General features: G+C 39.6%; 1 protein-coding gene across 1 annotated transcript in view; it reads right to left on the bottom strand.

The window, feature by feature from the left end:
* PLD5 (phospholipase D family member 5) overlaps positions 1–13,870 on the bottom strand; it is a 178,353-nt gene that overhangs the window by 91,571 nt on the left and 72,912 nt on the right. The window contains exon 2 of the mRNA XM_058836895.1: positions 9,501–9,637. Within this exon, the coding sequence (XP_058692878.1) occupies positions 9,501–9,637 (137 nt within the window). The remainder of the gene's footprint in view (positions 1–9,500; positions 9,638–13,870) is intronic.

Genomic DNA, 13,870 nt, shown 5'->3' with positions numbered 1-13,870 from the left:
TCATTTGTGGACATATATATGAGTGTAATATATTTATTCCAAGAGTTCCAATCAGATCTAGAGTAAAAAGTCAAAGTCAGTGCTTCCAATGTGCCATTAAATATCCATCAAAACTTTAGTCTGAGGTAAGATGAATCCTCCCCCTCATATCAGAAGGCATGCAAATCATTGATGGGTCTCAGAAGAGCCATTTTAACATTTAGTATGTGAAGCAATCAGTTTTAAACCTACCAAACGGTGAGGTTGTCCATCATAAAAACTCTCTTTGAGCTGTATAATAATTTTCAAATAATCTTATTTGAAAAAGACTGGTCATTAAATAGAGGATAAATGGCAGATCTGTGTCTGGCACATGCCAAAGTTTTTGCGGATTTTTTTATTTTATTTCTTTTTCCAGTCTGGTTGACAGGAAGCAAATTAATTGTGGCGAAAAAATCCTAAAACATAAAGTGAAAAAATACTAATGATAATGAAACATTTCTCCATTGCATTTTTCACCCATGGTTAAGACAACTGGATGTGGGTAAGCTGAATAAAGGAAGCAACTCATACTTTCCGGATGAACACGTCATTGACATCTTGCCCAACATGCCAGAGTAATTTGTATCTGAAGCGTTACTCACAATGATGCTCTGACTAACTAGACACGTGGACATATGGACATCATATCAGAAACCATTGAGAGATGACTCTGGCTTCACCTAAATTTCACCCACTTATTCAGAGGAAAATAAACCAGGAAGAAAATCTTCAGAATAACAAAGAACCCCAAACATTTCACCAAAATCTGTCTTCCTGTACATGTAAAGAGCATCTGGAAAAACCAGTCCTAACAAAGCACAACCACCAGCTCTCCCTGCAGCATCTCAGCAGGACATTAATGCCAAGAGCCAGGGCAACCTCAGGGCCACCACAGCAAAGTGAGCTGCACATGGCTGAACTGGAGAGTTAGCTCAGGCCCACCAGCTCTGCACAACGTTTTGGGCTTCAGCAGGCACCACATCTGCTTCTTCTTAAGCATGGTACTGCCCTGGTGCTCGGAAAGGCAGGCTCAGCAGGTCACAGAAACCATCCAGCATGATACACTTGCACTGCTGAGGAGTATCAAATCATGCTAGCCTAGAGGACACTCACAGTGCTGTCCTAGGATTAGACACAGAACCCAATGCATCTAATGTAACCTGACAGGATAATAAGTATCTTTTTCATACATATACTCTGAGGGTGGAGAAGAAATTAAATATAAATGGTGTCATTGGAACAGGTGCTTTTTAGGATTTAATGCAAAGTCAGCTCTGGCTGAACGAACAAGTCACCCTGAAAAGGAGTATGAATTCAAACAGATTCTACTACAATTCTACTACAATTTTTAGCTACTTTTAATGCCTTTCCCAAGGAAGCAAAATTTATCACGGAGTTTTATTAAGCTGGGTGGCTATTCCCACCAGGCAGAATAAAAACCTCTCTGAAATGTCATAAATTGGTTTTCAAGATCATGAGAATGACCACTAATTTTAGATTTAAAATCTGTTTAGTATAGCCTTACAATCTGGTAGAGAAAATGTCCTCAGAAATCTTTTAAGTTCTGCTCGGATGAAATAGTTTCAGCCTTCTGGAGATATTTAGGTGAAAAGAGAAAAGAACAAATTAAGTTGAGAAGGGAGAAAGTGTGAAAAAAAAACAAAAAGAGAAAAGAAAAATATTTAATCACAGAGAAGCTCCAGGAAACTAGACAGAAGATAGGATACTCTAACACATGAATTGCTCCTTTATCCTACCTGCATTACCTAGGAACCTTGAAGTAATTGGAATTTGATTTTTATTAGCTTGGAACATTTTCTCTGATATCAATTAATAAATTCTAAAGGGAAAATAAACATAAACTTAAAAAGGTAACTTCCAAGAACACAAAATATGTTAATCTCTGTCTTACATCCTAAACAACACGTATCATGGCAGGAAAAGCTGCCTTAAGGAGACTCTAAAGTCCTCTATCCTAAAGTCCACAGAAAATAATCAGACTTAATGGAACAAAGAGTAGGAAAAAGAATAGGTTTGTGTGTTTGAATAAAATGAGTGGAAGCCCAGACCTATTTGATACAATGTAATTAACAATGAACTATCTACTGGGAGTAATGCAGACAGAATAAGATCTAAACAGTTCATGAGTTTTTTTCACTAATTTTTTAATTTGTGAAGACACTCTCTATAGCTGAAATTAAATGCTAAACAAAGGAGAATTATCCTTTGTTTTTTGTGTTTTGTGCCAAAACACAGGAAAAGAACTGTCCCCTGTACAGGTACTGTACTGTTAATACTTTATCTTTTCCACTGAAATGAATTTTGAAAAATAAAAGGTAGGATAGGTAGAATTTCTTTTTGTGCAAGTTGAACTAGTGAGTTGTTGGGGACAATAGGAATCCAGGCAGAAGGCTGTGGGAAAAACCATCTTATTTATGGAGAGTATTAGCCACATTGCCTCCTGTACATGTTTTATGTAAATGTTACTAGAAAGTTCTCTGTTTCCCCTAGTATTATTGGCCCATGTTTGGTGCAATGTTTTACATATTCCTAATCACCTTTTCCGATTGAACCCTTACCCTTAGACTCCACCCCAACCTTAGGTTATATAAGTTACTGTATCCCCTTGACCCTCGCCCTTTTGGTGCACCTTCTACTCTGTCCAGATTGTATATTTGTTATTTTCGCTATTAAAGCACTTTTTTTTTCAGGTCATCAAATTGAGCCCGTCCTTCAATTATCTCACCACATCATCCCCAGCTGCTCCGGTCTCGAAATCATGGGTCCTCCACCACTACAGTAACTCCCCTCCATGGCTTCAGATGTTAAATGGATTTGCAGGAGGTACACCAGGTTTTTGTGGTGACCAGTCAAGAAACTTCAATTGAAAGTACATTCCCTCTTTACATGCAAAAATAAAAATGACTACAAATAGAGATCATCTGAAAAATTAGGAGGTTTTATAGCTCATTCTCTATATCACCCAAAACCAAGAGGAAAACAGTCACCCTAGAATTGTTAAGGTTGGAAAAGATCTTAAAATCAGTAAGTCCAACGATTAATGCAGCACCACCTTGTTCACCACTAAACAATATCCCTGAGCCCCAGATCTGTATCTCTTTTAGATACCTCCCAGGATGATGATTCTACCACTTTCCCAAGCAACTTGTTTCAATGCTTCATAACCCTTTCAGTGAACAAATGGTTTTTAATATCCCACCTGAACCTCCCTTGGCACAACCTGAAGCCATTTCCTCTGCCACTTGCCACATTTGAGAAGAGACTGACTCTCACCTGTCTATAGCCTGTTTTGGGTGGCTGAAGAGAGGAATAAGGTCAGTCCTGAGCTTCCTGTTCTCCAAACTAGGCAACCCTAGCTCCCTCAGCCATTCCTCACAAGACTTGTGCTCTAGACCCTTCACCAACTCCATTGCCCTTCTCTGGACACCCTCCAACACCTCAATGTCCTTGAACTGAGAAACCCAGAACTGAGCACTGGATTGAAGGTGAGGCCTCACCAGTGCCGAGCACAGGAGAACAATCATTGCCCTGGTCCTGCTGTCCACACTATTGGTGATACAGGCCAGGATGCCATCGGCTTTCTTGGCCCGCTGGGCAGACACTGGCTCATGTTTAGTCACTGTCAGCCAGCACTCCCAGGTCCTTCTCTGCTGGGCAGCTTTCCAGCCGCTCTGCCCCAGCCTGTAGTGCTGCAAGGGGTTGTTGTGACTCAAGGGCAAGGCCCATCACTTCATGAATTTCATGCCTTTGGCACTGGCCTATTGATCCAGCCTCTCCAGATTGCTCTGCAGAGCCTTCCTATCCTCCGGAAATCAACACTTCTGCTCAAATTGGTGCTGTCTGCAAACTGACTGAGGGTAGACTTGATCCTCTAGTCCATCATGTTGACAGAAAGCATTTTTATGCCAAGTGGAATAGTTGTTTTGTAAACAGAAAACTTCAGTTGCTCTTTAACAGGCTTGTTTTCAAAATATGAGCATCTTGTTCTGTTTAGACATTTAACTATTATGCTTGTCACAGTTTGTTTATTAAATAGAAACCAGTCAATATAAACCTTGCTATGTTCAGAACCCACGCAGCACAGAGAAAATCTCCTCCACAATAAGCCAGGGGCAAAGCACTTCCAAGGTAAATGAATGTAAGCATGTGCTGCAGTATGCTTATTTAATAGTGCTGCAAAACCCTACTTAGTGAAATAGCAGAGTAGTTGAAAGAAAAGATTTATAAAGCAGCAGAAAAAAATCAATTGTGGGCCCCCTTTCACAACCAGAGAATAATCATCTAATGAAATTGAAAGCAGTGCATGCAACACACAGTAATTGTTCAATATAATTATTGTATACAACTAGATTTAACCTCTGAAATTCAACATTGCAGGGTACTGTTAAATTCTAAAGCTTTGCACATCAACAGGAAGATTAAGCCTCTCCAGGATACCAACCATTATCCAAAAAATATCTGAAGAAATCGCAAACACTGCTCAGGTCTCATCACCTACCTATTATAGGACAGCATTGGTCAAAGCCTCCCTACAATCAAGAAGTGAACCAAATAGGCTTTGCCACTCCTGTCATTAACAACAGCAAATTCTTCCAACATAAATTCAAACGCAAAAGAACAAGTGCCTTCATTATATATGACTGTGAGGAGAAGAGAAATGATCAAAACAGCATCACTGGAACAGAATGCAAGACAGAATCTGCCTTGAAAACACAAACAGAAATCAGGAAAATTCTTCCAATTATCATCAGAGAAAGGCAATATTTAAAAAAAAAACAACAAAAAAACCACATTACAACAGTTTTGGTTTTAGCTTGGTAAGCATGGAAAGTAGCTACCATTGCTTCCCTTTTTTTCCACCTTGTTCTGTAGTTCAAGGGATAGGGCCAAACCCACAGCCAGAGGTGGGACCTATGCCACCTGCTACCACTGCTTCAACAGATATTGGAAAAGCCAGTGAGACAAGGATAACTAAGAGCATGTGTAAACTCTGTAGGATCCCTAGCATGGCTTTCAGCACCAACAAGCAGAAGAGGCTCAAGTTGAGCCTTGAACAGCTCAAGTTACCATTAATAAATCAAAACAACCTTGGTTCAAAAAGTCTGGATAGCAGAGACAATCTCTTATTAGATGTCATTTCTTCTGTTTCCAAAATTGCCATGTTTAGTGTTTACCAGTCATTTCCAACAAAGTCAAGTCTTAAATGACATTACATCAGAGGCTAGCCAAGATTTATTCAAAATAGATCAGCCATTAAAATGTACTTTTTTCAAATTACAATAATCTAATTTTATAGATTCAGCGTCTAATGGACCCACAGCAAGACAGGCAAAATTCCCAGACTGCTAAGTATATCCTCTTTACCAGTCTCATCCATCAGGGCTGCCTAACAACATTACTGTGGACATCTCAAGAGAATTATTTCCATCACATACTGAGCAAAAACTGCAAAGCCTCAACTTTTCACAGTCACTGCTACTTTTTTTTATTCCTTTAATTTCAATCAGTTGACATTGTTTTTAATAGGATGGGTAGCATCAATCCCTCCAGCAATCAGAGAAGATATGCAAAAAAGCCTGATTTCCCACTCCCAGACTTATTTTTGTTACAAAGCCCACATGAGAAATAAATACATCAATAAAGAGTAAGGTCATTTTGGGAACATATGCAGTAAGTATTCCCCATGTAATAAGAGTTTAAGGATTGGTTTATAGAAGAGGAACCACATGTTGAATTACAACAAGCGGACAGAAAAGCTGCATTTATGTTCCTGAATAATCCAATCACAAAAAGAAAGAGAAATGTAAGTGGAAAACACCACTTGCAAAAGTTCTAGATTCTAAAAAGTCTTCCTCTTATGCTCTCTTTCTCTCTTGTAAAAATTTTATTTTTTGACACAAGCTCCAAAACTTTCTAGCCAGAGAATTTTTCTAGACCACAGTTGTATGTCAGGTGTATTTTTCTTTAAAACAAAAACAAAAAATAAAACTTTCCAAAAAAAACCAGCCATTAACAAACCATCACCAAAGTTCTTGTCAAATCAACAGCATCCCTTCCCACCAACATTCTTCACAAACTTCATCGCTTAAAACAAAAAAAAGAATTATAGGCTCATACATAGAAACTTATATTTGACAAACATTTTATTTAAAAAAAAAAAAAGAGATCATCTATTACCATTCTGTCTTGCACAACCTGCAAATGTAAGCACCTCCTCCTTAATGTCAGGGAAAGTAATCACACAGCAGAAATTTAAGAATTCAGTAACTCTTGTCTTACTTATTAAAAGTGCTTAGCCCAAGTACTAAATACATGCCATTGGCAGCAATTGATTTGTGACACTTCAGTTAACTCTGTGATGCATTTAACACATAAAGGACCCCAGTTTAATCGTGTAGAGAAGGACTTAGAAGGCAGCAGCTGCCAGCACTTGGATACTGTTATTAGAAATGGTTTAGACAGTCCATATGCACAGCATTTATGTGCCTTCTAGTTCAGGCATTAGTAACTAGATCATGCATTTGAATCACTCTGTGAAAGGCACCTTAAAATTGAGCTAGGGTCTGGGTTCACTTTCATCCATATAAACACAGAGCAGTTTAACTGACTCGTATGTTTAAAGTCAAGGTGCTGAATTTAGTCTCAGGCTCCTCTAAGAAAATCCAGGAGGGGACAATACTGACACTTGTGAACCAACAAAACACGGAGCAAAGGTAAGTAGTCTTTGGAAAGGCAGATTGCCGTAACCCAAAAGAGACAGAAGAAATCAATTTCTCACATGGAAAAAAATAATATCCCTGTTTTTTTAGTACTGTGTATCTATTCTACTCTGATTTCTTTTTTCCCTTTGAAGAATAAAAAGTAAAGAATGTGAAGTCCTTCCCTGGCTAGGCCTACACAGCTACCCAGAACAAAATGGGAACCATTATTTGATACAACTATGATACATGGTGCAGTAATTTCTGAGTGTGCTGAAGTTGTATGCATATTGAAGCCAATGAACAAAAAGACCTTCCCCTCATCTGACCTAGTTCTGTCAAAGATTCACACATGGAGACAGTGGGTGTAGAGGTAACACATGCAGTATCTTCAAAAATTTTGGAAGACAACATCTCACACTGAAAGACGCTTAAGACCTTGATGGGGCAAGGAAAGCTGGCTGAACTCTAGAAAATTCAGAGAAGATACCAGAAGGCTGCCCAGACCTGTAAGTATATAATGAAGTGAACAAAAGCAAATGTAAAAACAATTCTAGAGAAAGTGCCAGAAGGACAGTTGGTTTCAGTATAAAGCTACCTGATGATGCAAGTATATTCCACTTGAAAGGAGATATGAATTTCAAGAATCCTCTTGGTTTTGTTTTTTTTTTCTTAAGCAGCATGCAAAAAATATTATAAAAGCCCATTATAATTGAAAAAACATAAATTTTTCCAGATTCTGAATTAGTGCTGTCTGCAGTGTGACAGGTGCAGCATAAAAAGGCACTGTCCCAAAAGAGTTTTCACACTAAATGCACAAAGAATAGCAGAAATAAGGATCAAAGGCTCAAAGAAACATAAATCTTTCATTAAATTATTCTAAAATGCAAATGTCAATTACCTCCTACCCAGACATTGGTAGCTTGGTAGGTTCTGCACAAACAGGGGAACAAGCTTTGCAGAAAGGCTGTGGAGTCCATCCTTGGAGCTACACAGAGCATGACTGCGCACATGCTTGAGCAACCTGCTGTAGCTGGCCCTGTTCTGAATGGGGTCATGGACTGGAGGATGCCCAGAGGCCCCTCCTACTCCAGCAATTCCGTGATCAGATTAGAATGGATTTCTGACAAGCTATTTAACAATGACTTTTTTTTTTTAATAAAGTGGATCAGAGAGGGTGCTCTGTAAAAAGTTAAAGTCTTGGGGAAAAAACCCAAACAGAATACAACTGGGAATGAAGTCTACAAATTATTTTTAAATCAGCTTGGTGGACAGAAGAGGACCTGGGACAATATGGCAAATAGGACAATATGATGAGCATTGCTCATCACTAACGAACAGATTCATGGAAGAAAATGACAGTGAGGAGTAGCAAAATGAGATTCATAGTCTGGAAATGAAAGGCCCAAAAAACTAATCACCTAATTAAAACTAACAGAACCAAAAGTTAAAAAATATACACAACGATGGCAGGTGTCTGTAGCAAAGCTTAATTCAACACTGTCAACACTCGTCTTTCTGATCATACCACTAATTTCCTTCACAGTTCATAGGTAAGCCACTGTGTCTATAAGAGGAATGCATCAAACATGAAATAGAAAAGCTCCCCCTACACAGAATGGACACCAATTTTAGGTCAAAAGGCATCAGTGACCTTTCTGGAGAAACAAAGAAGTACTCTTAATGAGATAAAGACATGAAAGAATTAGTATTGCTGTTTATAATGCTTGCTCGCAGTGAGAGACTTCTCCAGGGTCAAGCTGTTCAAGTATAAGCAATTTATTATAAGGGTAAATAGAGGGGAGACCTGTGTCCACCACCAGCCTCGGTGTTCACGTGGCCAGGGGGAGGAGAGAGAGAGCGGGGAGGGCAGGGGGAGGAGAGGTTAGAAAAGGGGAGGGAGGGAGTAAGAGCAACAGAGGGAGAGCAGGGGAAACCAGGGAGGCTTATGAGAGAGGGGGAAGACAAGAGAGGGATAAGAGGGGAAAAACCAAGAGGGTAAGAGTAAGAGAGGGAAAGAGGGAAGAGGTAAGAGAGGGGGAGAGGGGAGCTGAGAGAGGGGTAAGGCTAAGAGTTAGGAGAGAAGAGAGCGAGTTAAGAGGGTGAAGTTCTTGTTACAATCCAATATATCTTTTTCTATAGTGAATATTCTAATTTTCAGTAACCAATCACTACAAGATACACCCACTAAAGATTTTACATACAGTGTTGCATTTTAGACTCTACAAGCTTTGCAAGTTCTTTCCTTGCTTCTTGACCTTTGGACTTTCTATCAGCAGAAGGACGTTGTTTCATAAGCAGGGATTCTCCTTTAGCTGGCTAGGCTATTGTTCTTTGGTTATATAATAACTAGTACTGAGTATCTTATGACTCAAAGCAGGCTTTCATTTCTACTTTGATTCTAGCCTTCATATTTTCAGAATCTTCTGCCAAACAATCACATTCATAATGTTTCCCTGTTTTACCCTCCCCAACAAATTAGGAATTATGTGAACTCAATACTCAATTACTGAAACTTAATGGGCTTTGTTTCAGTATTTGATCTAACACAAGGGTCTTGCTCAAAATTAACTTCAAAAAGTGTGCTTTACTTTGTTAAACTAACCTCTGAAGTCAGAAATTCAAAATGAGAAACAGTTTCTTCCTCTGTTAGCTGCTCTTCCCAAAACCACAGGACCATGGAAATTACTTCATGCCCTTATATAACACACATATGTTCCTTTCCACCCCAAAAGAGAAGTTTTGTTTGTTACCTCTTACCGACAGTTATTTTGACAGTTCTTTTCTGAGAGTCCATCCTCATCTTCTCCCATAATATCCACTGCCGAAAATATCAGTGCAACCAGAATTGCAAAGCAGCACACCAGAGCAAAGATCACAATGCATCTTTGCTGGGACTGAAAAAGATTAAGATTAAAAATATTTTAATGGCATGAGCACATCTAGTCAACAACTTGAGACTCTAAAACTTTTATATAAGATCTAAATTTCTTTGAATATCTTACTCCATAGCTGTCAACATGAAACACACCTCAGGATGAAAACTGTCACAAAACTTCATGTATGACCTTGAGATGTATTTTAATCTCTCAGACACTGTTTAATAATTCATGTCACAAATAATATCTGTAATTTAAACTTCTTTCTGTTTGTACCACAAGGAAAGCATTATGCATTAAAATAACAACTCCTACATTAACTATGTATTTTCTGATTGTGTCTCACAGGTAATGTACACAGTTGGGATGGCACTTAAAAGTTTTGCTGTGTTTGGTGGAAATAAAACATGTCTTTGCAAGAAAACTGAAGAACAAACTTTTTTTCTATTGCTAGTACCTACCATCATCACTATGACTGTCACAACCACTCAGACACTTTGGGAAGTCCTTGTCTGACAATATTTATAATATAATGAAAACAAATTCACAGACAATAGATAGGACTTGAGGAAACAATGGGAGACTGTTGCTCAGTATGACAGGTAATGCCCTCCACATCTCAGATTAAGTATTAAAACATGGCATAGCACTACCTTATGAAAACTTGCAGTAATAAATCATATGCACCTGGTAGTGCCCTAGATAAACATGAAACCTCTGAAAGACAGTCTCTTGACGTTCAATTTACATAGCTGCATATACATGAAGCATATTCTATTCTGAAACCAAATATTCAAACAAATACATGGCATTTTTCTACTGAAGTAAATTTAAGCAAGACCACACCCATATATGAAAATATCAACGTCTAACTTCTGTTGCAATAGTTACTTTCTTAATTTTCATTATTGCTGTGTAATTAAAATGTCACATGGAAAAAAGGCCTCATAAAGGAATGGGAAAGTGGGAAAGCATGAAAAATGTAAGGAAAAGGAAACAACATCACACTTGCAGCTGATAACCAATTTCATCGTATTTCCATTGCTTCTGTGTCACACTATTGGGAATGGCAAGAAGCACAACATGGACTCTCCTGTGAGTTGAACAGGAGAGCGAGGTTTATTACCTCAGATCTTCTTTTACAGACCGATACACGAAAGTCCAGAAAGGTGAAACTCTTATTGGTCAGTGAACTAACACATCACCATCATTTGTCAGTGGTGTACACCACCCCTTGACCTTCTCTTGCAAGAAAACAAGAAACTAACAAACAGCACCTGCAAGGCTGTCTTCTATCTCTGAGGATTGTTTTAATTCCTCATCATGATTTCCCAGCCCACTTTCTCAGGCAAGACCTAGAAAGTTATGCAGCCTGCTTTTCTACAGGCACTGTGCTCCCTGCTTTTGCTCATATTTAGCATCCATACTTCTGATACTGTGTTTGAGATGCAATAAGTTTCAGAGTAATGAGAACATTCTGCCATACGCCTAAAGAAAAGGTCTAACTTTTTTTTGAATGAAAAAGCTTCCAATACTTCCCAGCTAGCGCACTCCTCAGGAGAACCATGCTCCTGTTTCATTTCAGAATAAGTAAGATAGAAAGATTTTATTTCAGTCTCTGAAAACACAAAACACAGCAAACAACATCTTCAGACAAAGAGGAAAAACTCATTTGAAATTTAGTGATGAAAGTATCCTTTAACAGTAACACTGAATGTGTGGTTTGGGTTATATGTATATTTTAAATATAATGCATATTAGACAGTTTTATACATTTCAAATATATGTTTAAATCTGTATTTCCAATATATTAACTAAAATCCTACAAGAAATGCAGCATAAGAAAATATTCTTCAGCCATACAAAAAGCCAACGTATGAAATAAATAAAATTTGGAAAGTTTTTTTTCCCTGCTGCTAGGTAGAATCATGGCAACATTTGAAAAGAGTTGCAAATTACTGCACCTGGGTGTCCAGAACTAAGGCCACAGAAGTGGAACTTAGGAAAAAATTGTTAAACGTTGTCTAATTGCCTCATACTACTGGCAAGAAAAACTAAGAAGTTCCAAAGAAAAGTAGATAATCAGGTCTGGGGTACTGCTCTATGCCCTTCCTTCATCAGGACACCTCAGACTGCTGTTAAGATGACCACTATTCCATGCAGTTTTTTGCAGTACCACAAGTGTATTCGCAGAAATTCTTTGAAGCAGGTTCCTCCACGTACTGAACTTGTCACTATGGCAGCAAGACAGTAAAGCGATTCCCATAATCAGCAAACTAAAAAGAGCCTGGGCTCATTTTCTAGTTCCTAGGAGCAGGAGATGTGACTGTCCTGGGGTGACTTTATGATACTGGTATCCCCAATCGTCTGGTTTATGTTATATATTAAGCTCTGTACCTTTAAGACTGGCTCTGAGAGCAAAAGAGGGGGAAAAAGAAGCCGCCGTTTGTGTTAAAGAAAATATAACTCCCACACATCTCGCTCCTGGACTGTGTTGTCTGCAGCACAGACAGACAGCGGGACAGAGCTTCTCCCTGGCTTTTAGTTAGTTTTAGCTAGCTGAGGCAGAAGAATTCCCCGGACCTTTGGTTTTTTTTTCCTTTTTCTTGGATCTGTGCAAGCCTGCTCTGGACTGAACACCCAGCTAAACCCCGGGAGCCCACGCCTGTGGCCCACCAGGGCCTGGGCCTCGGCACTTTCCAGCGCCGGAGGGGCTGATAAGAAACTGAGCAAGCCGAGCTACACACCACATGAAAAGGACTTTTCTTCCTAGATTTGCCATCCCATCGAACAGCAAGAGGTTTTATTATTTAATATTATTCAATTTTCTGTTAAATAAACAGCTTTTTCCACTTCTCTCCAAAGAAATTTTTTCCCTTTCCCGGACCGGTTGGTGGGGAGGGGCATTTCCCTGGGGAAATCCCCATCCAGAGTTTTCCTCCCTAATTTGCCCTAAACTAAGACATATACAGCTTTTGGCGCCCAACGTGGGGCGAGAGAAAGTGGAAAAACCTGTACTGATTGTTGGTTGTATTTTTGGTTGTATTTATTCTGTGTTAAGATAAAGCAGTCAGTAGCCATGTTGTTTGGATACATAATATCTCTCGGGGTGGAAGCCTTCATGTCGATCTGGTCCCTAGAATTTTTTGAGGTTTTAATACTTGTCTTTTCCCTCTTTCACAATAGAGGGGCATGGATTAGAATGGTTATTGTGCTGGGCTTGGTGATAATTATTTGTAGGAAGTTTATAGAACTACTGAAGTTTCTGTCAGGTATGTTTGGCTTATGGTTTCTTCACCCGACCCTGCCTCCCAGTCCCAGTAGCACATTTTGGGAGTTTATTGGTAATTGTACCCAGTTTGTTAGAGGAAGAGCAGGGGATGAGGCTTTTCAGCCTTTTCTTTCCTTTTTCTCCTTTGAATCTGTTATGTCCCTCTTTGAGAATATCCAGTTTCCCCTGAGTGTTAAGGATACTACTTTCCTGGTAGTTCAGCTGTTAAGCTTCCTCTATACGGCCTGTAACTTCTCTAGAGTGAGGGCTGAGATATCCAGAGGAGCCAATGAAACCCCTGTCCCAGAAGTAGGCTCAGGTGTGAAAAATCCTGAGTGGAGTAGAGAATGGGAAAGAATTGGCCGAACTCTGGAGGAATTTTCCGATTCCCCAGCCTGGGAATTTTCACGTGAACAAATTCAGAACCCAGATGAAGTAGGGAAATATCTGGAAGAGAATTGCTGTGATGATTCTAAGAAGAAAAATTTCATTGCAATAAGCTGGGCCCTAGTGTATGCTTATCGCACGCTGCTAGATACTGTAGGGCAGGCAGATAAATCAGCAGCTACCCCAGTCACTCAGGCTGCAGCCAAGTCAGCAGCCAAACCAGACAGTGAGCCTAAGCCAGCAGCCAAACCAGACAGTGAGCCTAAGCCAGCAGCCAAACCAGACAGTGAGCCTAAGCCAGCAGCCAAACCAGACAGTGAGCCTAAGCCAGTGGCCACACCAGACAGTGAACCTAAGCCAGTGTCTGTTGCTCCTACCACGAGAGGTATGAAATTCAAAACCAAAACCGATCGGCCAGTAGATGATGATAATGGCGATGAGGGGGAAGGACCCTCAAGACCAGCAACTGATCAGAAATCAGAAGGCGCTGGTGAACCTTTCTCCCTGAAGGACCTTCATGGCCTGAGAAAAGATTACACTCGACGACCTGATGAATCTATAATTAGTTGGTTAGTCCGTCTGTGGGATGCTGC

This window comes from Poecile atricapillus, chromosome 3 (assembly GCF_030490865.1).
Source record: "Poecile atricapillus isolate bPoeAtr1 chromosome 3, bPoeAtr1.hap1, whole genome shotgun sequence".
Taxonomy (NCBI): Eukaryota; Metazoa; Chordata; class Aves; order Passeriformes; family Paridae; genus Poecile; species Poecile atricapillus.
The sequence above is the reverse complement of the archived record's forward strand: the minus strand, read 5'-3'. Positions and strand labels throughout refer to the sequence as shown.